Genomic DNA, 26197 nt, shown 5'->3' with positions numbered 1-26197 from the left:
CTTGGACTTCTAGCCTCCAGAGCTTCGAGAAAATAGATTTCTAATATTTTGGCCATCTAGTTTATACTGCATTGTTAGGTCAGCCCTAGAAAACTAATACAGCTACTGACTGACAAGGCTCATCACAAACCACTCTTCATCAGATCAGACTAGCAGTTCTTTATATAGCTCACAAAAAGCCAAATACAGAAGCTGAACAAAATTTGCAAAGTAAAGACACTACAAACTCAAGACTGATATACTATATTCTGAAATTAGTTCACAAAGGAAGTCTATTGATAATAATCAAACTCATCCATCATAGTTAACCTTTTAATCATTAAATAGCAAAAATCAAAGAAAAAACTCTTCATGTCTTACTATTATGTTTAATTTACATTTTAACAGTTCATAGCTCTTTAAATTCTTTCCTCTCCTCTCTTCTTTCTCTTTATAAATTGTACAAATTGTGTCTGCCACTGAGTTTCTTCATGAAATGGTCTATGAATTGTTTTTCAAAAAATGTAGTATAGTATTTTGAGAAAATAATTTCAGCGGAAATGACCCAGTGTTCCCACGTCTTAACCACTGCTATCAAGAATGTGTGCATTTCTCTTATTTTGATGCATAGAGAAGTATTTGCATTTACTTGATTTTACCTAATCAATATGCATTCCCAGATATGTATAAAATAATACATATTTTGGTATTTTTTAATCAAATCAGAAAGTATCCAGAATTATACTGAAGACTTTTTTTGTATGATAAACATAACCAAAAGACAGATGGTTATCAAAATGCTGAAAGGAAGTTAAAATTTTTAAAATAACTTTAGTCATATCTCCATTTTGCCTATTTTTATGGCTTCATGAAAATAATTATTGGCTTCTACATTACATTATATCTTGTAATAATTTTGCATAATCACTTTTGTGAAATAAGCAATGAAAAATCCAAATAGTATTTCAAATTAATTTTTGGCTTTAACTATTTCAGTAGATTTCTTTGGTATTTCTAAAATTGACTTGAAAAAATAACTTTGGTGTTTCATCACCCATTTCAATAGTTACTATGCAGGGATTAGTTAGAATTTAATTATTAAATACACTGAACAAAGTACTATAGAATGTGGTGCAGTAAATAGAGATTACAATTTTTAAGCATAGCACAATTTATACCTGTGATACCATGTCTTTTAACTTGGCATATTTACATTATTTAAAGCACTTTGGAGAAGCATCACTCAGTGCGAGAAGTCCCTCAAGACAAGTATAAATAAGAGCGGGAAAGAGCTACACCGATCTTTAGGCCAGATTTTCTCTTTTCTGTATTCAACCTAGATGTGTTTACATGGAGGTTTGATGTTTGACCCATTTTTCAGTTAGGAGCACTCTCTTCGAGATAATAAAACCTGATAGGACAGCTATAAAACTTGTAAAATGCCATTGCAGGGTCCCATAAATGTAAAACTGCCGATGGAGTTTGGGGATTTACACCTAGTGTTTGTCCCTTCACAGAAGCAAACATGCACAAAGCCACTGTAATAACCCTTCAAAATCAGATAATATTCTGACAGCTTAGTTTCACTGACAAAAGAGTCCTGGGCAGAAGCCAGGAGGCCCAGGTGCGCTGCGTCATGCCAGTATTTAATGCAGTCTAATATCAGATGGATGCAAGTGAGAGAAAATACTCTGAATAAAGTACAGATAATAGCATGGACAGCCACTCATGGCAAAATTACTTGTGCTCATCATGCTGTGAGCTTTGTATTAAATTTTTCTGTCAAGTGGCAGGAATCACAGGGAGAAGTGCCTCAGAAAACCCTCCTTGTAACCTTGGATAAGGATCTATAATATTAGGCTTTCATATGATAATGGCAAATGATGCCCTTTTTGAAAAATTGCTGACTGGTAATGAAAGTCCTAATCAGATTGTGGTTGGAGAGGACCAGGAGGTGAGGGACAATGTCTGTGACACCCTTCTTCCCCCACCCCTTTAGCAAATTTAGCAAACTTGACAAGATGGGTGAGTCTACGAGAAATTTATCTTACATGAATTTCCAACAAAGCCCTTGGGGTTGTTTATAAAACGAGAAGGTGGCGGTTTAATAAATGCTGGGCCACCTGAGGCACTTTCATTAAAGGCCTTCTCTAGACAACATCACAATGTTTGCATTATTCTCCTGTGCTCCCTTGAGAATACAAGCATTCCCTTTTCAGTGAGAGTAGATATTGTATGTGAAGGCATGAAGGAAGACGATTTGCTTTGCCTTCCGGTGCACAGAATAACTGTACCACCACTACAGTTAGGATGAATATTCAAGCAAATGTATTATCTTCTCTTTGAATGCAAAATTCCAAAAGGAAACAAAAAAAAAGAAGACACTCTGGAAGGTTTATCTGTGAATGGGATGCAGGTGAATTGTCTGTCATTACTTCAACTACAGTAATGTCTATGTGCTTGCAACAACAAAATAACCTTTTAAAAATATTAAAAATATACACTTTTTAGTTTCTTAAATAACCATCTTATTAGAAGTACCGAAGATGCTTGACAAGATATGAAAGTCGATCATTGCTCTAAGTAATAGGAGGCTTACTGTTAATGAATTTTTAATGTAATTTCTAACGCCAGTGGATGCATTGTCTAGTCATAGAGCGCCAGGGTAAATAGGAGAGATTCATAGATGTTTTTATGCGTTTCAATGGACTTACCATCTGTGTAGACTTCTCTGCGCAGATGTCCTGGCTGGTGTTTTTGCTTCTTGGCTGGTCTGGCCTTCTGCATTACAGCAGCACTCATGTTGCTGTCTGTAGAGACAGGACTTGTGGGTCGAGGGCACTGGGATGCATGAAAATGTCGGCGACCTGAGTGAAAATAAAAATTCAGAGCCAAACTCATCAATGAATTTTAATTATAACATTAAATAATTAAAAGAAAACATTAGAACTAGAGGCATCCCTAATTTCCTAAAAATAGCTTTAAATAAACTATTCTAGCAAATAATAGGATTTTTGTCATTCTGCCTGACACACCCACTGGAAAAAAAATGCTGAAAGCTTTTTCCAGCTCTTTTCCTTTCTTAACCACGGTATTTTTATTCTGTTAAAGTTCTTGACATCACTTGTTAAGGAAAAATAACCCAATTACTTTTGCATCTAACTTCACTAGAATGTTGTTTGTAAACAAAATTATTGATTAGATTTTTGCACTATATATTCAATATATGTTGTTTTTTCAAGGGAATTGCCAGTCCTTAAGAAATTCAGGCTCTAAAAATGAACAGTACTAACTACGCCCCTTATTTAAATTAAATATATTTTTATGCTATTCTTTGAAGGCAGACACCTAATATCTTAATATATGCTGAGGCATTTACTCTTCAGGAGGCCTGAAAGCTAGCTAACATATTTAGACCCGTCCACAATTACTTATACCCCTTTCCTTTCACTAGATGTTTACTTGCTAATTCTGGTTAAAGAGACCCCTCCAGAGACTTCTACCTTTTTTGGTGGTAGCAGAGGAAATTTGCGTTTTTCATTTTGGAGGGACGATATTTGCAGGTACCAGTGATAACTGATTGAGCTAATTAGACACGGTACATCTCAGAGCTCTCCAATTTTCTGGCTGTCTTACAGACATGTTGTATTACAAGGGCACAAAATACTTAACATAATGGCAAGGGAATTCCTGACCCTTTACTTGACTTTCATTATTTTGGTTTCTAGAAATTCCAGATACACAAAGCTGGAACTTTTGGTTGTACTGTTAGAAACTTCCAACAGAACTACACAACATGTTTTTTGGCTATAAACAGGAGAAGACATATACGGTGGAATCAACATATTCAGAAATGCTAACTGAAGCATATTAAATAATATACATTAACACGGCCAAGTGAGAAGCAATTTGACTGGATTATTCATTCATATTAACTTCAAGTCGTATGATCAGCAGCACCCTTTCTCGAGAAGAACATTTTAATAGGCAGAGGCCAATGCATGTTTAGTTTGTTATAATTATGAGCCAAACGAAAACGAGAAATACCATTAAATTACAATACAATAAAATATTAAACCAAACTCTCCTTAGCCATGATGGAGACTACTACAATTAAAGTTACATATCCATGAAAAGAGAGAATGAGGGTTGAGACCGAGAACATTATTCATTCTATTGTGTAATGCCATCTACCGTTCATATACCCTGAGGCATAAGGTCATTTACAGATGAATTTTCAACATTATTTCTATGTTTTGTTGACTTAATGAACTGAAACACACCCTTAATGTAACCTGAAAGCAGTAGTTTGAGATGCTTAATTTCACTTTCTTATTTTTTTGATGATTAAAAAATAAGGAGAAATTAAAGCTATGTACACAGTTGGACATTATTAAGAAAGGTAGGTTTGGATGGTTATTTTGTTACATTCAGTAGCTACTGAGAGGAAAAAAAGGAATTTGGTTGAATTTCATTAAATATCGGCCTAGCCAAAATAAATATTTGTTCTACAATAAAAGGTCGAGGAGTATTAGACTTCTTTTTTCCTATAAAGTGTTCTTGATAAATAACATACATAAATATCCTTATTTTCTCTGAATACATTCTGCAAATGATAAAAAACAATAACCAATCCAGGATCTGAAGAGAATAGGGAAAAGTACCAATGTGATAGTTATTAAACTAAGAAAAATAAAACACCAAAACAAGATAGCAACTACTGATATGTTGTGATAGTCTTTAATTTCTCAGAAATACATGTTTTGTTGGCCGCATTATTTTACTCTACTATATGTATTCTTTTGGTTATCAGAAATACACACATACACACAATGTATATATGAATGTATGATATGTATACACGTGTATATATTCCATCCCACAGAAATCAATGTCATGTTGACTTAAATTGTTTCCTTTTTCATACTATTTACTCTTTAACAAGGTTGGGAATAGGCGATAAATAAAAATGGGCTCAAACATAAGAGCAGAGGAGTGCCTGGGTGGCTCAGTAGGTTGACTGTCTGCCTTGGGCTTGGGTTGTGATCCTGGGATCAAATCCCACATCCTCTGCGGGGAGCCTGTTTCTCCCTCTGCTCCTCCCACCACATATGCTCTCTCTCAAATAAATAAATGAAATCTTTAAAAAAAAAAAACCAAAACATAAGAATAGATGTATGAAAACAGGGTATTGGTAATGAAAAGGGAAAATGAAAAAAATATATATGCATTTTCAAATTATTAGATTAAAAATGTTTACTTTAAATATGAGGCATCTGTGCTTGAAAATGTATGCATATTACACACATCTTTCTATCTTCCCAATTAAATTAATATTTTCATTGAGAGGACATGAAGAAAATGGGGGTTAAGGAGAAATAGCTCATTTTTCAATGGTTGAGTATTGGAATATTTATTTCTCTTAGAGAATTTCTAATTAAATAGGATAAGAAAACTATCACAATGAATTTTATCTTGGTTACTTTCTATGCTTTAAAAAATCATATAACAGAAACCTCACTGGACTATAGGCAACCTAAAGAAACTGTACACATATCTGCTATAACTTTCGTAAAAAACTGAAGACTTCCCAAGGAGCTTCACTCACATCACACAGGATTTATTAACTAAAAATAAACTAGAAGATTTGAAAAGCCATGTCCAGAAAAAGGGAATAACTACACTATGTCATATGCTTGGACTCTGGATTCCTCAGGCAGCAAATAGAAGACAGTTAATAATAGCTGCATTTCACCCTGGACAAGAGATCCGAGGTGATAATCATCAACTGATATATACACATGGAGTCTTCTTTTCCAGCTTGGCAACAAGTACACAACTTACCAGCAGCATCCTGCATCTGACGACGTGCCACTTTAAGACCAGCATATTCTGCAGCTGCTGCCACTGCCTGGGCAAAATCAGCATCAGTGAAGAAGGAGCCATCAGAAGAACTCACACTGGAGCGTCCACTGGAAATGTTGTCCTCCTCTGAGGCTGAGCCCCAGCCATTGATCATGGACCCAGTGACAGAGCTTTCAAGGTCCCCCACACTGGAGGCAGGGGTCTGCTCAAGGCCACGTAACAAAAGCCGTCTGGTCTGCATCTTGGCCACTTCCATGTCTGCTTCATCTTCTTCCTCTTCTGGTGCATCTGTATCCATATCTGAGACAAGAGGTCCTGAAATGTAGCCATAGGTATGTGGTGGGGAAATCGGTCTTGGTGGTGGAGGAGGACTCACAGGCTGCCGTCTGCAGGAAGATGGATCAACAGGTTTGGCTCAGCTCATTAGTAGGACACATACAAAATGCGTTAACCAAGAAATTCACGAATACACTGATTTGATCTTTGCCTCTGTGCAGCTAATTTAACCAAGCTGGGCTTAGCTACCTATAAGTCTCTTTATGTTTTATCATTTGGATTATATTCAATTAAAAAAGGAGAAGTAATATATACTTTGGAAACATATGCCTATGTCTTAAAGCTTACTGAATATGAACAATAGATTATTATTATCAAAGACAACAGATACCAGTTCTGGAACAGATGCTCCATAAACACTTTTTTTTTTTCTCTTTATGTCATTTCCACCCTTACCATTCCAAGCAAATGGACTCATTCATAGTGACTACAGAGAGCAGAATTTCATAAGATGGAACAATGATATATTCAGCATATGACACAGTTTCCTTTGGATTTTATTCTATTAAAATAAAAGGCTATGGGAGTCAAGCATTTTTTCTCTGAATTATTCCCCAAAGGTTATTAGCTATTTCGAAGCCTATCACTTTTACTATTATCCCACCTGTTAAATAAAATGCTTACAGGTATTTTCCTGGTTATCTTGAAATGAATTAAGGACCACAGCTGAGGACAATGTGAGTCGTATTCTGCAGTGGAAGTTCACAGTTACTATTAACTACTTCCAATTATCTCTCTACAGATCTAGAGGATTACAAGGGCCAACAGCAGTCCTACTACTGTCTGACACTGTAACCCACAGTGAGTATAAGATGACGAAGAGAGTGTTTTGACTTCCGTGTAAAGTGAGGTTTGTGGAAAGAAGTTATTCCCATGGTGGGAGAATGCCAAGAGCATTTTCCTATTTTAGGAAAGTGTCTGACAAAAAGGAAGACGTACAGTGATTTCTAGTTGAAGGACTGCTCTGTCAGTGACCTGATCAACAGTCCCAATGCCTCTCTAAGCAAGATTAAAGAGATGATATAGGAGGAATGCCATTTGGAAGAGTCCTAACAACACCTCTTGAAATTCCGTGCCTTTGAGACGTAAGGAGGATAGATTCTACACAAGCCTGCCAACCTGAGGGCAGCACTAGATGGTAGTGAGATCAGGTTCTGGTGTCAGCTGGTCACCTCCATGGTTTAGGAGGCTAGGAAAAGCTACAGCATGAATGCCATTGACTGGTAATCCACCTGAAGATGTGGTTAAATTGTTCAAGGACTACAAATGCTTAGAGATGCTGCCCAGGACTGACTGCCAGCCCATCTCCCTCACCATCCTTATAATACTCACAGAGCAACATGAGATAGAAGAGTCATTGAGGCTCCCCAAGGAGAAGCCTGGATCCTCATCTAGCTTGCCATGCCTTAGCACTTAGGAAAATGCACCCGGAAGAGGGAAGAGGACAAAAGTGGTTAAGAGCAGGGAATGCCCTCTTACTTCATGCCACGATAGCCACAGGAAGGGACAATCTGCAAAGGATGTCCGGAAGTACACTATTTTAGTTTTAAAATGAACAGAATTGGAATTTATGAAACAAAACAAGCAATTAAAGGGTGAAAAAAGTTTCAAAAAGAAAAAGACAACTATAGAGAACAAACTAATGGTTACCAGTGAGGAGGTGGGAGGAGGATGGGTGATGGGGATTAAGGAGTGCACTTGTGATGAGCACCAGGTGTTGAGTCACTATATTGTACACCCAAAACTCATATTGCACTGTATGTTAACTATATTGGAATTAGAATAACAAATTATTAGGATTGAGCCTTAAATTAAAAGAAAGCATACAAACACAACCATAGAGAATCTGGTCAAAATCTAACTAAGGGACCTGCCATAGAGAAGAAGAGGGAAGTTCGATATAGCAATAGAGTTTTGAGGGTGAGATGCCAGTGGCTCAAAGGAAGAAGTTTTGTGCTTTTTAATTCAGTGAATTGAGACCTTTCCATAAACACATTTTGTTAACACAAATGGAAAGCATTAAAAATAAATGATTATTAAAATGCTATAACTAATTTATTGTGCACCTACTTTGTAATTAAGTATATTTTACAATGTGAAAACTCATTTGATTCTTACAGCAGCTTTCGAAAGTACTGCTTGTATTATCATTCTGCAGATGAAGAAACTGAAATTCAGAGAAATTAAGGACCCTGACAAAGTTGCCACAACTAGTAGGTATCAAATGTAGAATTTATTTATTTATTTATTTATTTATTTATTTATTTATTTATTCATTCATTCATTCATTAATTCATGAGAGAGTTGAGAGAGAGAGAGAGAGAGGCAGAGACACAGGCAGAGGGAGAAGTAGGTTCTATGCAGGGAGTCTCACGTGGGACTCCATCCCACAACTCCAGGATCACTCCCTGGGCTGAAGGCAGCGCTAAACTGCTGAGCCACCTGGGCTGCCCACAAATGTAGAATTTAATCACACATTTCATTTCCCAGGTCATGACCTTTCTTCTAGGAATGGTGTTATTACATACACACATGCACATACTCACATATATACATACTCACATATATACGTGTACACACGCATAAAATGTACTGTAATAATTTATACATATACATACATATATATACCCACAGTTCTTTAATATAACATACTATTTTTTATTTCTGGATGTTTTCTAATGTGTCTGTGTGTGGCAAAAGAAGAAATATGAAGAATATGCCAAAGCTGAAGTTATTTAAGAGATTAAAATGCAAAATTGTTTCAATACGGAGTGTGTAATACACATAGGAGGAAAACCTTTGTTTAATTTGGATTGCAATAAAATGCCACACTTAAAAGTCAATTTATAGTCTTTGTCAGCAGCCACATCCAAAATACCACAAGAAACTTCTTTTTTTAAGCACACGTAAGACTTTCTACCACAAAGGGGACTATTCTGACCATCAATAAAGGGGTGTAGAGCAGCCAACTTCACTATGAAAGGAAGCCAGCATTGTTGTATTTGGATAATTCACATTCTGTAGAACAAAACATCTTCATGTTAAACAAGGACTGGCTTTTAACTACTATCACCCTGTGCAAATGCTGAGGAAAGAGAGAAAAATTATTCAAACCATCTGTAAATAAGGCTAGCCCAGGGAATGTGTGATAAACATGTACAGTTTGAAATATGTAATATATTCTATTTGAAAACAAAAAGCTATTTCAAGATGCTGCACTCAAGTGGGACTTGCCACAAACGAACCTCAACCCTCTAGATTTTTCTCCCTGAGGGGTTTCAACATCTTCTGAAATAATGTACAAGTATACAACTGCAAATCACAACACTCTAGGCTCCTGCAAAAATGATGTCTTCATAAACACATTCAAGAGAAGACAGGAACAATGCCATTAATTTATGAAAGCAGGTATTTGTATGGTTCACCACATACCATTTGCCAGACAAAAGACAAAGGGGAACAATGTATACCTTAGAGATTTTTTCTGAAACCAGTATAGCTTCAGTACTCTGTGTACTTAACCATCATCTGGTTTGTAAACAGACAAGATATTTCATTTTCCTTGCTTTTTACTGTCTTTTCTTTCCAAGTGTACCATATTCAGTTTGTCTGTATTTATAAAATATCAGTTAATTTCCTATCCCATACATGAAAATTACTTTTACTTTTCAAGAAGTTTTTGCTAAATGTCAACTGTAGGAAACTCAATAGTACCAGACACTTTGAAACAATATATGCAAATAGGTTTAATTATATCATTTTCACAGTTATTGTTCAAAGAGAAGAAGGATTCCTGTTACATTGGTCACCTAGTTTATCTAGTTTTAAACAAAAAGAGAATATCTTGAAGCTCATTAGAAAGCCAAAACTTCAATATCCATATTAAAGCAAGTCTAAAATGTTTAATATTGCAGATATATAACAGTTTTAGCTCAGTATTTTCTTATTAATATAAACCACAGTGTTTATTTATGCCCTTAATCAGTAAACACAACAGTAAAAAAAGTATTCATTTTTTACACATTTACTCTGCCCCTATTATGGTGAGATAGCTAGGCTCTGAGACCACAGGATCACAAGCAAAAATGAGCTTGAGGAATGCTTTATACTTAAAGTCATAAAAGGATTTGATTTGAAGGCACACATAATAAAGCTAAATATTTATCAGGCCATGGCAGAGTATATTTTGCAAAGATGTCCATGATAATATCTCTCATCCCAAAGCTCTTCTGGGATAAGAAATTGCCACTCTCCCATCTAGAGAGGGAGTTTAGTTATATACGAATCTCAGTGGACCCCATGACTGCTCTGACCAACAGAATGTGGCTAAAAGGTCACTGTGTCAGTTCTGAGTTGTAGCTCTTAACTGGCCTAGAAACTTCCTCTTACTGTCTTCCTGGAAACCTACTGCCATTAAGAAGTGCCACTACCCTATAATACCCATGTTATGAGAAACCTGGGCATTGAAGAGACCCTAGAGGAGGACACTTGATGTGGAGACAGAGAAACCACAGAGTATTGAGATATTAGACACATGAGTAAAGAAACTAATGTGAGAGTAAATCTTCCAAATGAACTAAACTAGATGTGGGTCAGAGATTAACTGCCCAGATGAATCCTTTTCGAAATCGCAATTCATGGAACTGTGAATAAAAGAAAATGGTTGTTTTAGGTAACTGTTTAAAGTAGTTTGTTAAAAAAAATAATAATAAAAATAAAGTAGTTTGTTGGGGGATGCCTGGGTGGCTCAGTGGTTGAGTGCTTGCCTTCAACCCAGGGAGTGATCCTGGAGACCCGGGATCAAGTCCCACGTCAGGCTCCCTGCATGGAGCCTGCTCCCTCTGCCTGTGCCTCTACCTCTCTCTGTGTATGTCTCTCATGAATAAATAAATAAAATCTTTAAAAAAAAAATAAAGTAGTTTATTGGGCAGCATAGAAAGAGGAGATCAAGTATGATGTTAGAAATTTAGTTAAATAAAATAGATTTGTTCCTTGCCTGAAGGGACTTATATAATCCAGTAAAGGAGACAATCAAGTGTGCAATGATAATGCAGTATCCATAAACAGAGGATGTCTAAGGTGTTAATAGGAAGACATAGAATTAGCACCTATCTCAGAATTGGGACATCAGAAAAAGATTCTACAGAGAGTATCTATCACTTCACCTTGGTCCTCAAAGATACATAAGTGTTAGTTCCAAAAAAAGAGAGGGGATAATGGTGTTCCAGGAAAATAGGATGGCATGGGGAAAAGATCTCAAGGTGGGTGATCAAGTATCCATTCCAGGAACTGGAAGAAATGTAGAGTGAAAGCACCATGAACAGAAAGAGGTGAGTGGCAATGAATAAGGATGGGAAGGCATGCAGGGGTCAGATCACAAAGGGCCTTGATTGCTACATTAAGGAATCTTGCCTTTATTCTAAGGGAAATGGGAAGCCATTGAGAGATTTTAAGCAATGGAGAGCCTTGATCAGTGTTGCATTTTAGGAAAAATGCCTCTGCACAGTCTGTAGCAGGAAGATTAGATTGAAGAAGGGGCAAGGCTAAAGGCAACCAGACCACTTATGGACCATTACAGTAATACAGGCAAGAGAGAATGGCTGTCGGAAGTAGGAAAGTGCCTTTATGGCTGGAGATACGTGTATTGTTCTGAGTGATATTTAAGCAGCTGAAATCTACAGAAACGAGTACTTGGATATAAGAGTCTGATGCTCCGAATGAAATCTGTAGAGAAATAGCCATCTATCTTTAATGAGTACATCATTAGGGGCATGGCAGGATGATGAGAAACAGAAGCCATTGCTGATGGGCCAGGCATCTGAATAGGTCAAAGGTTTGAGAAAAGGCTTCACTGAAAGACTTAACTAGAGATAAGAATTACAGCATTGTATATAGTATCAAAAATGTAGACATAATTTAAATGTCCAACATTAAGAAATTAAGTGAATCACAATATATTTTTGTTCAACACAAATATCTAAATAAAAAGTTACTGACATGGAAAAATACACGATTCAGTGGAAAGAGTAGGTTACAATTTATTGGTATATCACAAATTCAAAGCAATGTGAGCATATACTGAAAAGATCCTTACTGAGGTCTTAACAGTGACTATTTCTGACTACAGGGATCATTGGTACTTTTGTACTTTTATTTTGTTTATCTGTATTTTCAAATATTTTTTTTAGTGAACATGTAGGATATACCTTCATCATAGAAGAACAATAATAGTTTTTTTGTTGTTATTTAAGGGACTTCATTTACTTCTTATAAGTGTCCAGTGTTATTTCCAGCAACAATCCTGGAAATAAATTTCTAGTACCTTCATAGGCTGAAAATCATCATTTCAAAAAAGGCTGTATATAATTAAACAGGATTTTAAGTACAGGTAACCAGAGCATTTGCCAATTATACGCATTCATTTTGAGTTCATATAAGTATTCACTCCCCTAAAACAGCAGGGGTGTCTTAATTCTGTGGTATCCAATTCCTTTCATCAAACACTTACTGAGGTAAGCTTTGTGCAACCTCAATGACATGAGTAAGATGTGAGCTCTGCCCTCAAAGGGCTTTTAATTCAAAGAGGGAAACAGACATACCAATAGCAAACATTAATACAACATGAGAACTGATTAGAGTGCTTAGCAGAGCTGTGAAAAGACCATTGTGAAGAGAAAAGGAAATAATTGGTTGAATTTTGCCAGGCAATCGAATGAGACTTTCACAGAGGGAGTGCATTTTAACAGGGCCTGGAAGGATGAGAAGCACTTGCCCCGGCAATCAAAGAAACAGCATGTTGTTAACACACGTGTTCCTAAGGAGGACACAGAAAATGTGGTGGAAGGTCATGAGAGGCTAGAGTGTCCTGCGCCCCCATGCCAGTTCCAGAGCAGCCCTCCCTGGGCCAGGAAGTGGCAGTACTGACCAGATGTTGGTGAATATAAGGCCAAGTCAGGGAATTTCAAACAAAGTAATTAGAAAAGAAGGTGTATGCAGAGACTGGAAGGGAAGAGGTAAATAAACTGGGAGGGACCATGAAAGGCCTCAAGCATTGGGCTGAATGGCAGGACCTCACCATGTATGAAGGGGAGCATTTCCAGACTCGTGTGTCAAGAAAGATAATGTGGAGGGTGGGCAGGAAGGGGGAAACAGAGGAAAAGTGGAGATCAGTTCAAGGATGACAGAATGGCAAGGGCTAGGGGTGGAGGGCCTGCCTTTGCAGCTATAGGAATGGAAACAAAGGACCCAGAACAAAAGATCTGTTGAAGTCAGAAATGAAGGGATTGTGAATAATTGAATTTGGGGAATGGAAGGAAGATACCAGAAGAAATCAAGCAATTGGATAATTCAGCTGATTGTAAGATGACTTTTTAAGATGATTTTTAGCTATCTGATTTTATTACATATTTTTAAAATATTTTATTTATTCACTTACGAAAGAGACAGGGAAAGAGAGTGAGAGCACAAGCAGGTAGAGGGAAAAGCAGACTCCCCACTGAGTGCCCCCCCACCACGTGGGGCTTGATTCCAGGACCTTGAAATCATGCCCTGTGCTGAAGTCAGATGCTTAACCAATTGAGCCACCCAGGCACCCTGGCTATTTTATTTTTAATATATTGTTAAAATAAATAAGGATTAAGGATTCTAAACATGAGAGCCAACACAAGGGGAAATGAAACAGGTTTGAAAGGTCAAGGGCAGGGATCCCTGGGTGGCGCAGCGGTTTGGCACCTGCCTTTGGCCCAGGGCGCGATCCTGGAGGCCCGGGATCGAATCCCACGTCGGGCTCCCGGTGCATGGAGCCTGCTTCTCCCTCTGCCTGTGTCTCTGCCTCTCTTTCTCTCTCTGTGACTATCATAAATAAATAAAACTTAAAAAAAAAAAAAAAAAAGAAAGAAAGAAAGGTCAAGGGCAAAGATGAAGAATCTGGTTTTGAACAAGTGTAGTATGCGAAGGTCAAGTGATAATATTGTGGTGCTCAGGAAAAAGGGTGAGCTGGCTAAATAAAATTTTTTTAATATTTATTATTATTTTTTATCCATGAGAGACACGGGGGGGGGGCGGGGGGGCAGAGACACAGGCAGAGGGAGAAGCAGGCTCCATGCAGGAAGCCCAATGCGGGACTCAATCCGGATTCCAGGTCACGCCCTGGGGTAAAGGCAGATGCTTAACCGCTGAGCCACCCAGGCATCCCTCGCTAAATAAATTCGAAATCCATCAGGATATAAGTAATTGTCAAATTAAACAGTGGGGTGAGGGCATAAAGGTGAGGAGGAAAAAAAAAAGGTAAGGAGAGTAGGAAATCGTATTTGTTGAATATTTACCCTACTTCAGATACTTTACATACATTATCTCATTTTTTTTCATACGTTATCTCATTTTATTCCCACAACAACTTATAAAATTGCCAACACTGCAGAAAGCTTACATATGAAAAAGATGGACAAATCTTTAGATTGATCATTAGGAGGTGATTTTCAGTAAACTAATGGAAGCAAAATGGTATGGGTCAGAATGCAGTGGGGCTGAGGCACGAATGGGAATTAGTAAGGGAGAGCTGATTAAACAGCCCTGAGGACTAGGGGAGAAGGGGGCCATGATAACTAGAATGGGGGGCTAAGAAAGGGGAACTTTATAAGCAGTGGGATTAATAGTGAAGAGAGAGAAGAATGGAATGAGGAGGAAAAGGCTGGAAAGTCAGGATAGATAAAGGTGAATTTATTTTGATTGATTTGAGGAAGGTGGAAAGGATGACCTGAGGAACACAGAAGAAGGGGTCTGCCAGGAAGAAGACACTATGTACCACTTTTTAAAAAAGGTTTTTTTTTTATTTATTCATGAGAGCCACACAGAGAGAGGCAGAGACACAGGCAGAGGGAGAAGTAGGTTCCCCACAGGGAGCCTGATGCAGAACTCGATCCCAGGACCCCGGTATCATAACCTGAGCCAAAGGCAGACGCTCAATCACTGAGCCGCCCAGATGCCCCACAGTGTACCACTTATTTTATAGAGGGGAATGGTGGGGAAACAGGTACTGAGACAACGAAGGGAGAATGCTGACTTATTTCAGGAATAAGAGACTATTATCTATTATCCTTTCATTTGCTGCAAATAAGAGCCATAGAGATGGTCTGTGATCTTTTTTTTTTTTTTTTTTTTGAGATGGTCTGTGATCTTAATAGGGAAAAGAAGTAGATGCCTTATTTTTCTCAATCTCCATGAAATTTCATGGGTTAACACTCTTAGAGATAAATAAATATATGGCAGGGGCACCTGGGTGGCTCAGTTGGTTGAGTGTCTGCCTTCAGCTCCGGTCATGATCCCAGGGTCCTGGGATCAAGCCCTGCATCGGGCTCTGCTTAGTGGGGAGCCTGTTTCTCCCGCTCCCTCTACAGCTTCCTCTGCTTGTCTGCTTTCTTTCTCTCTGTTAAATGTATAAATACAATCTTTAAAAAAAAAAAAAGATTAATGTATTGCAATCCAAATTCTCCCTCATCCCACAGAATAAGGCTTAACTACCTCCTTCATTTTAAAGAGTATATGATTTGAATTTGATAAGGACCTCTTACTGATAGAATAATTAATAAACATTGCAAGTTCTATTTTAATCTACAGGATTCAAGCAGTATAAATCAGAATATGTTATTCATTCAAGAAAGTTGAAGGATAATCTTCCGAGACAAATAACATACTTGGTTTCAAATGATATTAAGAATACAGAAAGTTTTGCATATGTATATATGTGAAATATAATCTGTCAGTGGTAATGAAATAGTACAAACAAAATCATCAACAATGAGAGAGGAGCTAACATGAGGCAATAACAGCTTTTATGTGGTAGAAATGACAAGTGAAGTATTTATTTGTACATAACAAAAATGTATTGGTTGGCAATACTCAATTTTTGGTTACACACACACACACACACACACACACATATTTAGTAAACTGGATGAAAGAACTCTGACCTAATATCTCAACCAAAATTAAGGTACCTGAGATCAAAGTGAAATAAATATGCCAAACTCATTCTTTTGCAACATAACAGCTATGGGAAGAAATCATACTGCAGACTTAATTTAAAAAGACAGGAGAAAATCTGTTTTCCACAGACCAAAGCAGTGACTTACCCACACATAAGGAAAACTAAAATGCAAAAACAAGGCGTCATCAATAAAATGTTACAGGAGTAGCAATTCATATACTTACTACATGATCTCCATGTGTTTATGAATGCAATTATCATAAGTGGGTGAGTATTAATGCACATTATTTTATGGTTGCAAGTTCACTGGGATCAATTAATCTAATGTTCTGGTCAACAGTATTACTTGATATGTTAATTACTGAGGCTTACTGCATGATGATACTGGAAAAAAGGCTACGTGACATGAAAATTAGCTCATATAATAGCATTCTACAAATGCCACTTAAGAGTGGAAATTATCTCATTTGTCAGCAAAAGGCTAGTGACAATGTACCTCCTATCGGGTTGGTGCTGCATGTGGCCAATCTCCTCCGGGCAGTCCTGCAACATGGGCTGGAGTTCTTCTTGTGGGGAGGGGGTCAGAGTAGCAGTGGACTGATGGCTATAAGACACAGCAGCTGGAGAAGAAGCTGCTCCCCGCACAGGGGGAGTGGGGCCTCGCTCATCTTCCTCCTCTTCTAGTTCATTCTGTTGCAAATACATCCTTGCTGGTGGCACGGGACATGGCATTTCTTGGTCATAGCTAAAACAAATTATAAGCACACTTCAATTTACTTCAGGTTATTCAAAGAAACTAGTTGTCTAGTTCATGGAGTATCGGCTTTGAATGGTTTTCTTAATCTGAATTTTCTAAGCCACGTTTAGGTGGTATCATTAAAAAAAATAGCTATCACAAAGGTTTGTGAGCACTAGATGTAGTATTTTTTCTCTGAGTTATTACATTAGCATATTGTAGGCTCTGAGAAGTCATGCAATAAAGAAATCTGTTTAATGCAGTTTAACTTAGTACTTCCTACATGTGTTATATATAGTCTAGCCCTCTAAAAGACGACATAGGGATGGTCCTACAGATGACCAGAGATGATATGCTAAACTCCTGAGAAAAATTACTCTTGAAAATCCTTTCTTGAAAATCCACCTTTTCTCTTAAATTATAATAGATCACTATTTCTTTGGTTGAGCACAAAATGAAGCAGTTGGCTTGCATTTAGGATGTTGAATAAAAAACACAATAAATAAAATAGTCAATAAACAATAAAATGCCCCACTACTCCTCTGCTAGAGATGTGTGGAAGCTATAGAAGGATCTGGGAAACATTCATGCCTTTCTCTTTCCTCCCACCGCAGGGCAGATGGTTATTGATTTGAATGGCAGTAATTTACTGCACTATATAAACTGTGTTCATGTTACCCCTCTCTTTCCACTCATTCTCCACCTGTCTTGTTCACCTGAACTCAGGAAACTTGACGCTCATATAACATGATTTCTTTGTATCTTCCTTTACTTTATAAATCACACTACCTCTCTTTGATACTTCTTCTGTTTCCAGTCTCAAAATAACAGCAATTTGTTCACTCCTTCAAACTAGGAATCTTATAGTCATCTTGACTTGCTCCTCTCTCCTCTCCCTTGAACTCTTCCCTGGTTCATCTCTGTTTCCTCTCTGAAAATCTCTCAAGTCCATCACCTTTCTAAAATCTGTTGTATGTGCTACTGCAATAACCTTTTAACTGATCTTTTTGTCTCCAGTCATTCTACTCCTCTGAATCCTCACATTGCTATCAAAATTACTTTATTGTAATACGCACTTCTCTCAGATCATTCGTTTGCTGCCAAGTAATAAATAGGCTCTCTAACTGGCTAGAAAAAAAAATACAAATACCTAAACAAGACATCCAAGTACCTGTATAATCTGGCTCATACTTGGCTTCCCAGCTTCTCTCCTTCCCTCCCACTGATTCATCCCAGTCCTCTGGGAGGCTACATCCCTGTGTGGTCACAATGTTCATAAAACCCCTCCTCTTGATTGAGGACCATAACATTTGTCAAAGTCAAGAATTAAAGCCAATATATTAAGAAACTTTCATTCTTCCCACTTAGAATCAGTCTCTCCCTTTGGGCCACAGTTGCATCTCCTGTAGGCTTTTAAAAAACTATACCCACTTATTTCCTTTTAATCCCTCTTCTGGCAGGCAAAAATAGCATAAATGTTGTTAAATAGAACCTAGAAAAGGAATTTTTTAAAAAATATAGTCAATTCTCAATTTTTGCAGATTTTATACTTACAAATTCACTTGCTTGCTAAAATTTATTTGTAACCCTAAAGCTAACAGTCGTGAAAAATTTGAGTCACTCTACCTTTTTGTTTGAGCTTTTATATTGTAAACGAGTGTCCTTTCTTCAGACTAACCAGTGCCACACTATTCTCAATTTTTGTCTTTATATTGATAATTTCCCTGTTTAAAGTAACCCCCAAGTGTAGTGCTTTATGGTGATCTAGTGTTTTTAAATGCAAAAAAGGTTATAACATGCCCTAATAGGGGATCCCTGGGTGGCTCAGCAGTTTAGCGCCTGCCTTTGGCCCAGGGCAGGATCCTGGATCGGTCCCTTGTGGGGCTCCCGGCATGGAGCCTGCTTCTCCCTCTGCCTGTGTCTCTGCCTCTCTCTCTCTCTCTCTCTTTCTCTCTCTATGTCTATCATGAATGAATAAAAAATTTAAAAAAATCTTAAAAATGACCTAATAGACAAAATATATACATTAGATAGATTTGCTCGGGAGTGACCTATGGCAGGCACTATTAGCTGTGAGTCCAATGTAAACGAATCAACAATTCATACTACATAAGGTGCCCTGAAACAAAAACACACATAAAACAAGATTATGCATGGATCAGATGACAATAACGTGTGACCAGAGACTTGCAGGAACCTTTTCCTGTGTTTCCCTGAGGAGTAATGGCTCAGTATTCACTAATTAAATGCCTGGAAAAACAAAGGTACAGAGCTTTGTTTCCTGGCATACTTGAAACTTATGGAGAATGAAACAATGTCTTTATTTTTACAATAGTCACTAAAAAAAGACTGCATTTTTTAGGTGGGATTCCATATTCTTGTTGTTAATTCTCTATGTCAAGTGAGTTCTCCTCCATTGATCATACCAGTGAAGCATCTGTTTTGCTTTGTTGGAAGGTATTATGTTCAGTTCTACAGAATGTGGAGTGAGGGTGTAATACCCTAACTTTCTTATTGCTATCATGTGGTTATTTACACTTTTGAATCCGTGTGAGAGACAAGTCAGTGAGTTTAAAGTCCCACAGTTTTCAGTATAGTGTGATAATACCTAAGAACAAACAAAAGGTTTTTTTTCAAACATTTTTAAAGATTTTATTTATTTGAGAGAGTGAGCAAGAATGACAGAGAAAGAGAGAGACAGAGCGAGCACACGCTGAGGGAAGGGCAAAGGGAAAAGCAGGGTCTCCGCTGAGCAGGGAGCCTGATGTAGGGCTTGATCCTGGGCCCTGAGATTATGACCTGAGCCAAAGGCAGACACTTAACTGACTGAGCCACCCAGGTGTCCCCAAACAAAAGTTTTCAAGATACCTTAGCTGTGGTATAAATTCACACATTTGTTTTATGAAAATACAAGAATATGCGACAGAAATTCTGATATTTGTGAATCTAAAATCATGTATATGTATGATTATATATCATGATATATATGTGATCTTGTATAGATTGATATATTGATGATTATATGTCAATTACATGTAGATAATGTAAAAATATAAGTAAATTGTGTATGTATGTGTTCATGATTCATAATTCTTAGTTCCAAAAGCAGCTTCAAAGGCACAAATTCTTTTTCCTTTTTTTCTTTCTTTCTTTCTTTTTTTTTTTTTAGCAGTGCTGAGGATGTTTTTCAAGTCCTTCTGACAGAGCAATACTGGTTTTTTTCAGAGACAAATGTTTATAGACCTTAGGAATGTCTCCCCACTTGGTGATCTAGTTTAATGACTACTTAATATGGGTTTAAGGAAACATACTATTCCACTTACATCTGTTATGAAATTCTTCTTACCTTTCATCTACAGAAATATTGTACTCTTCACTATTGCTATGAGGAGGAGGATGCGCTGGGGGAGGAGGAAGCAGGTCTGCCCAGTTCATGCCACCTTGTTTTGGTACTTTGGGTGTCCGTGCCCCTTTCTTGTGCCCTTGACTCCCTTGAAAATAAATAAAATCCAAGTCTCTTAAGATTTTCCTGTTATCCACAGGTGATTTATTTCCTGTAACTATGATTGTATAATTCATATATGCATAAGCAGATAAATACACTTTTCTTCATTAATCTTAACAGAACTTTGTACAATAGAAGATGCAACGTATTGCCCAAGTTTAACTCCAAAATAAATAGTGAAAAAGCAATAAAACCGCAAATGAATTTTACAAGTCATATCATTAATAGTGATCTTCTTACAGCAATTAATTGCATTATGGATTATCACCTAAAACAAATGAGCTGTAGACATATTTTCTGAAGTGCCTTTCTATTATTTAATTGCTGGAACCTAAAATACAATATGATACAGATACGATCTATTAGAGTTTCACTGTTGCATTAAATCACTGAATATATATAATTTGTACTTGTCCATTGAAATGTTTTAGGCACAATGAAATTACTAGTTTTCATCAGAAAGGCAGGTGCAGATGAAAATTATTGCTGGAAGAACTAATATAACTAACAACAAAAGAAGCAGAGAAATTATTTTCTAAAAGGGATAGAAGTGTTTTTAATCCCAGTTTCTACAAAATTATGGCTTATTGTAAAATGATGTTGCTTGAACATTTTTTGTAGTTGGAAATAACCCAATTATTCAAGTGCCATAATGTTCGGATTTAGATTTGGCATATTCTTTAAACATAGGTAACTGCACATTTTAGGGTAGTCATTTTTAAATAATTTGGGGTCAAAAGATATTTGGGGATAAAACAACCTTTATTGCCCTCCTCCAATATGATACATTTTAGATTCTTATGGAAATTATAGGTCTTTTTATTTTTAACCTCTCTGAAACAGCTCCAAAGTACCTGGTGCATGAAACAGGTCTTGGTATATTCAATGTCCCTTTATTTATTCATTTTTTAAGGCACTTATGAATTTTCACCCCAATCCCAGTGTTTGTTAAGCCAAATGTTCTTGAACTGGTATGTTACTACACCAAACATGGGCCAAGGGACTGGCTATTAGTAATAAATTATGATTCTCAGGCCTCTACCTGTATGTCTCCATTTTTTCTTCCTTTACTCAGTTGTCCTATATTGGAAAGGCTCTGCAATTATAATGCACCTGGCCATACTTTAGCACCTTTCTCTTGATTTCTTGGCAGAGATCTAACAACTCCATCTGTCCCAAGAGGCCTAACATTACAAATCTCTGCTACACATCATTTGCTTGCTTCATTCTTTCTCCTAATTAACCCTAGACTATACATTTTTATATCTTTTTTTCACAGGATGCCAAATAATAAATAGCAGAACATCAAGATCTAGGTCTCTAAGCTGAGGAATGGAAAAGTCAATTTAAAATTAATAATACAGAATCATTTTAATCACAAGAACCATAGACTCATTTTCCACGTTAAGATACGATTTTCTAAGTGGCTCAGAATTCAAAGACGAAATGGCATATCAAACATTAACATATTTTTTATAGTTTTCCCAAGAGTAGATCTTTAAAAGAATTCCTGTAACTTCAGGGTTTCCTTACTTAAAACAAAAGTCCTTAGTAAGAGTTTCATGGTTAAAAAAAAAAAAAAATCAAACAACATATAGTAGAATAAGAAAAGATCTAAAAAGATAAAGAGCCTTTTCTAAACTCCTTTAATTCCAATAGGAATAGTTTCAATCAGTATAAAATGTAAGCTTGAAAATGCCAAATCAGCATGCCTTAGTCAAGGGAAGATGATAAAATGCAAATGCCATGTTCCATACAGAAGGAGTAGAGACACTGGCTGAAAGCACCAAGTAACAACTTCAATCCAGGTATCCAGAGGTGATATTTCTACCCTCTCCTGGAGAAACATACCAGAGTCAAGATCAATTGGGTCTGTTCTCATTGTGGTGTGACTCGCCACATGTTAGTTCGAATAATGAACCGCCTTTAATTAGAAAAACAGGACTTAAGTACCAGTGAACTCCCATCTGCAGCCTCTATCAGGAAAACAGGTGGCAAACAGCTGCAACAGCATGAAGACCACAGGGAAGAGGACTCATTGTGGATTCGAAGGCACTTACAAACTCACATTGGGAGGTTACTTCATGAGGTTTAGGACAAGAACTGAAGGAGAGTAGAGAGATTACAAACTGAGGCAGGTTCCTATTGTCTCTAGATCTCAGGTTATTGTCTCTTAGGCTTGTGATTCTGCTCAAGTGCACTCAGATTTTATGTCTTTTATAGCCTGTGTCAAATGGTAACAAATTTAGCAGATTAACTACACGCCCAATGTTTTTACTTTTATTTTGGCCAAGGGCAAAAAAGAAGTTTCAACTGCCTTTTAAAGTCTAGGCCATACTTCTGGCTTTGTAAAAGTTCATTAGCAAGGCGGGGAATAGGATCTTTAATCTTCGTTACTAAACAGAACATAAAATAGTTTAGTGAGTGGACTGTCTCTCAAATTGCAGAGATAAGACCCACAACTGGAAAAAATTCAAATTATATAAAGGGCTTACACATGTCATATGTGTACATTAGTTCATTAGCATTCAATTTGTAATTCTGGAATATATCATCTTTCTAAAGGAGAGACTGACTTTCTCTTTGGTTTCTTCATACTTACCAGATGTACTACTGCCCCGGTCTGAACTGTTGTAGGATCCTCCTGTATTCTGGTCATATGATTGGTTGTATGGGATAGTTGGAGGAACTGTGTCATTTGCTCGATAATCTAGATATTTCAGATGGAAAAAAAAAACACTTTTATTTTCTCTTTGATGCCTTAATCCTTTACCAGCAATTAAGCTTTTAAGTTACCATGTTGATCACTTGCTAAGATATATGGAAGGTGTAAAGGAGGAAAAGTCAAGAAAAGATAAGCATGCCTTCCTTAAGATTTATAAAATACAAATTCTTTGCATCATCTCTTTTGTATAAATCAGACTAATATAGATATGTACAAACCACATGAGGGACTATTTCTTCTCTTTAAAATATTTACAAATCAGCTAAGGCAGAAATCAGAATTGCTTGACTTCTTAACTTTAAAAATGTAACAACAAAATAATTTTAACCATAAGAAATCAGGGAAGTATGATGTCTGCAAATCATTAAAAAATAATAAAAAGCCCTGAAGCTTGTCAGCAAGATTATATCTAATAAAAAACATATCCATGATAAGAAAACAAAGTATCTCAATCTGCCATGGAAATGCTTCTGCTTACTCAGGCAAAGGTAAAAATCCAAATGATAAACTTGCTACTGGAATGTAATGGGTAATAATCCATCAGTTTAGTGGCATTCCAAGTCTTTATTACAGTTGATATGCCAAGTCTGTTACAAGCAGTATAAACAATAAGATCCCTGAAATATTTGTGCAGAGGACTGTCAGAACTTCCCAAAGACCACAGTAGAGCCATATACTAAGGAGGAATAACATAACAACAGTTGGAATTCCTACTGTAAACTATAGGATTGTAGAAACTGTCCTCCTCATCATTGTCAGCCTTTGTTACAAACTTGTGCAAGAGTCTTAACAAACATATACTGAACTGGGTTTTATGCTAATCAAGTATTTTCTCAAACTTAGAAAAAAGCAGGATGACTATATTGTTAAATCAAAAATATACCACTAACTTAATCAAATGGGATGTTTGTCAGTTACCTTTTTGTAATCTCCAATTGTAGTACATTTTATTTCTGAGGAGAATGGTCATAACTCAAGCCTAAAGAAAATAAATCTATGTCTCTAGTTATCTACAATAATATGTGTCATTTACCTGGACACTCATGCAAAGTTGCCCTGATCTATTCATATTAGAGGATGCTTTTTTTTTTTTTTTTTCCCAACAGGTATAACTTTGCAAATAATGTTATTCAAACAGTAGCCTAAAGGGCTACAAAAAAATCAAATACAAAAAAAAAAAAAAAAAATCAAATACTTACCTCTTCCAACTCACACATATTATAATAGAGAAACATTCCCCTTAGGCTACAAAATACTATTTCACTGCTACCAGTTAACACTAAATTTCCTGTAGGTTCTAGCCTGACAGACTTCAATCAAGTCAACCAAAAAAATTAGGTTCTAAAAATCACACATCGCAGCAGTCTTAGTGACCGCATGAGGTAGGAGAAATACAACCAATTGAACCACTTCTCCAGTTCAAGCTTAATTTCATTATTTTTCCTCAGTCTGATATAAAACCGCCATTCGTTTATATGACCATGTAGAAGCAATTACCTTCCATTCTCGAGTGGAAAGAAAGGGATAGTCTATTTATTTAAAATGTGAGGTATTGTGACGGTTGTACATCTGCCTTATGAATAAAAGATTGTGCTAAGCAATCCCTCACCTACGATTAAATTTAAATGAATCTCAGAACCATTTGAAAATAGTTATATATTATTATAAAATCAATTTTCCAAGGTTATTGTTGTGCTAATTAACTCTTTGACACTGGAAATTTCGAAAACAAAGAAATAAGGAAACGTGAGTAACAAAAGAAAGATTTCATTTGCTCATTCCAGGGAAGTTTGGACGTGTAGGGCTGAAAGGTTAAGGGTACCGATACAGAAAAGGATGGGAATAAAGGCAAAGCTCTTCACCTTTGTTCAGTTTGTTTTGCTCCATGATGTTATACTGAACTGGTGGCACTTCTTGTTTCTGCTGGCCGGGAGGTTTCCAGTGCTTCTCGCTGGAGTCCCCGCTGCCATTGTTCATGTTGTTGCTGAGGTTTGACTGGATGAGCTGGGTGGTGGCATAAGGAGTGGGCTGCCCTGATGGATTGACAAAACGCCCATCCTTCAGATTTGGGCTATTGAAGGTTTTCATCTCATTGATTTTGTTACTAAGGTCCACATCACCATAAACAGTTGACTCAGGGAGCATCAGATTTGTTTGTTTGTTATCCAGTTGGTTGTTATAATTTGCTATACAATCGGCTACGTGCAACGGAGAGGAAAAGGAAAAAGTCATTCTGCATGGTTATTCGTTTTCAATTTCTTTGTAAGTAGCTTCGTGAGTCACAATAAAATTGTTATGTAAGGTAAAAATGGGCTTAAATATGATCAGTAAAAAGGGCTAAGTATTCATATGTATTTTCTAAAGAAGGGAGTTCAAAAGTGAGGAAATGAGAGAGGACATAGAGAAATTATATAGAGACTAATTTTGAACTTGAATTTAAGAGGATTTTCCTTTAACAACCCCATTAATAGGAATTTCACTTATATAATATACATTGCCAAATTGATATTTTTCTAGCCTGGCATTACTGACCTATCTGAAGCTACTAGTTAGTTGTTGGAGCAAAAGAACAAACCATAAATATTGAGAATCCAAACTGAAGGGGAAAAAAAAAACAAACTCTTCCTACACATCAAAGAACTTGAGATTTTAATATTTGATAAAGTAATCTACTCAAAAGACATGAGGAACAGAGGTTAAAAGGACAGTAAATAGTGTTTAGGATAATTTTATCAGATTTTTCCTTGGTCATGTAGGATAATCATTATCAGGGGAGGATGTTATATAATCATTCTTTCATGGTTTCATAAAGACACCCCAAGAAGTATAAAATGAAAATAATGATGATGAAATGAATTGTAAGTAGCCTGAGTAATTTAATCAAAGAAAGCCTGAAATAATATCTAATTTGTCTACTATTTCAATTTCCCTTTAATTTGCTCTTCATTGAAGTATTAGAGAAAGAAATAACTGATGGAATATTTAAAATTAAATAGAAATATTTAAAACCTGCAGTTAAAAATATTAAAATATCAGGAAGAACTAAAATTATAATTTAAAATTAAA

At 36.6% G+C, this 26197-nt stretch overlaps 1 protein-coding gene across 7 annotated transcripts in view; it reads right to left on the bottom strand.

The window, feature by feature from the left end:
* Nucleotides 1-26197, bottom strand: part of ROBO1 (roundabout guidance receptor 1) — a 1120933-nt gene that overhangs the window by 13840 nt on the left and 1080896 nt on the right. For 4 of the 7 annotated variants that reach the window (XM_077878763.1, XM_077878765.1, XM_077878764.1 and 1 more), the window contains 6 exons: nucleotides 24994-25329; nucleotides 23009-23116; nucleotides 20248-20392; nucleotides 16662-16910; nucleotides 5824-6230; nucleotides 2694-2846 (listed from right to left, as the gene is read on the bottom strand). In XM_077878763.1, coding sequence (XP_077734889.1) covers nucleotides 2694-2846; nucleotides 5824-6230; nucleotides 16662-16910; nucleotides 20248-20392; nucleotides 23009-23116; nucleotides 24994-25329 — 1398 coding nt within the window. The remainder of the gene's footprint in view (nucleotides 1-2693; nucleotides 2847-5823; nucleotides 6231-16661; nucleotides 16911-20247; nucleotides 20393-23008; nucleotides 23117-24993; nucleotides 25330-26197) is intronic. The other 3 variants (XM_077878768.1, XM_077878770.1, XM_077878769.1) reach the window with 1 other exon arrangement.

This window comes from Canis aureus, chromosome 30 (genome assembly GCF_053574225.1).
Source record: "Canis aureus isolate CA01 chromosome 30, VMU_Caureus_v.1.0, whole genome shotgun sequence".
Taxonomy (NCBI): domain Eukaryota; kingdom Metazoa; phylum Chordata; class Mammalia; order Carnivora; family Canidae; genus Canis; species Canis aureus.
This window is presented reverse-complemented; position numbering and strand designations above follow the sequence as displayed.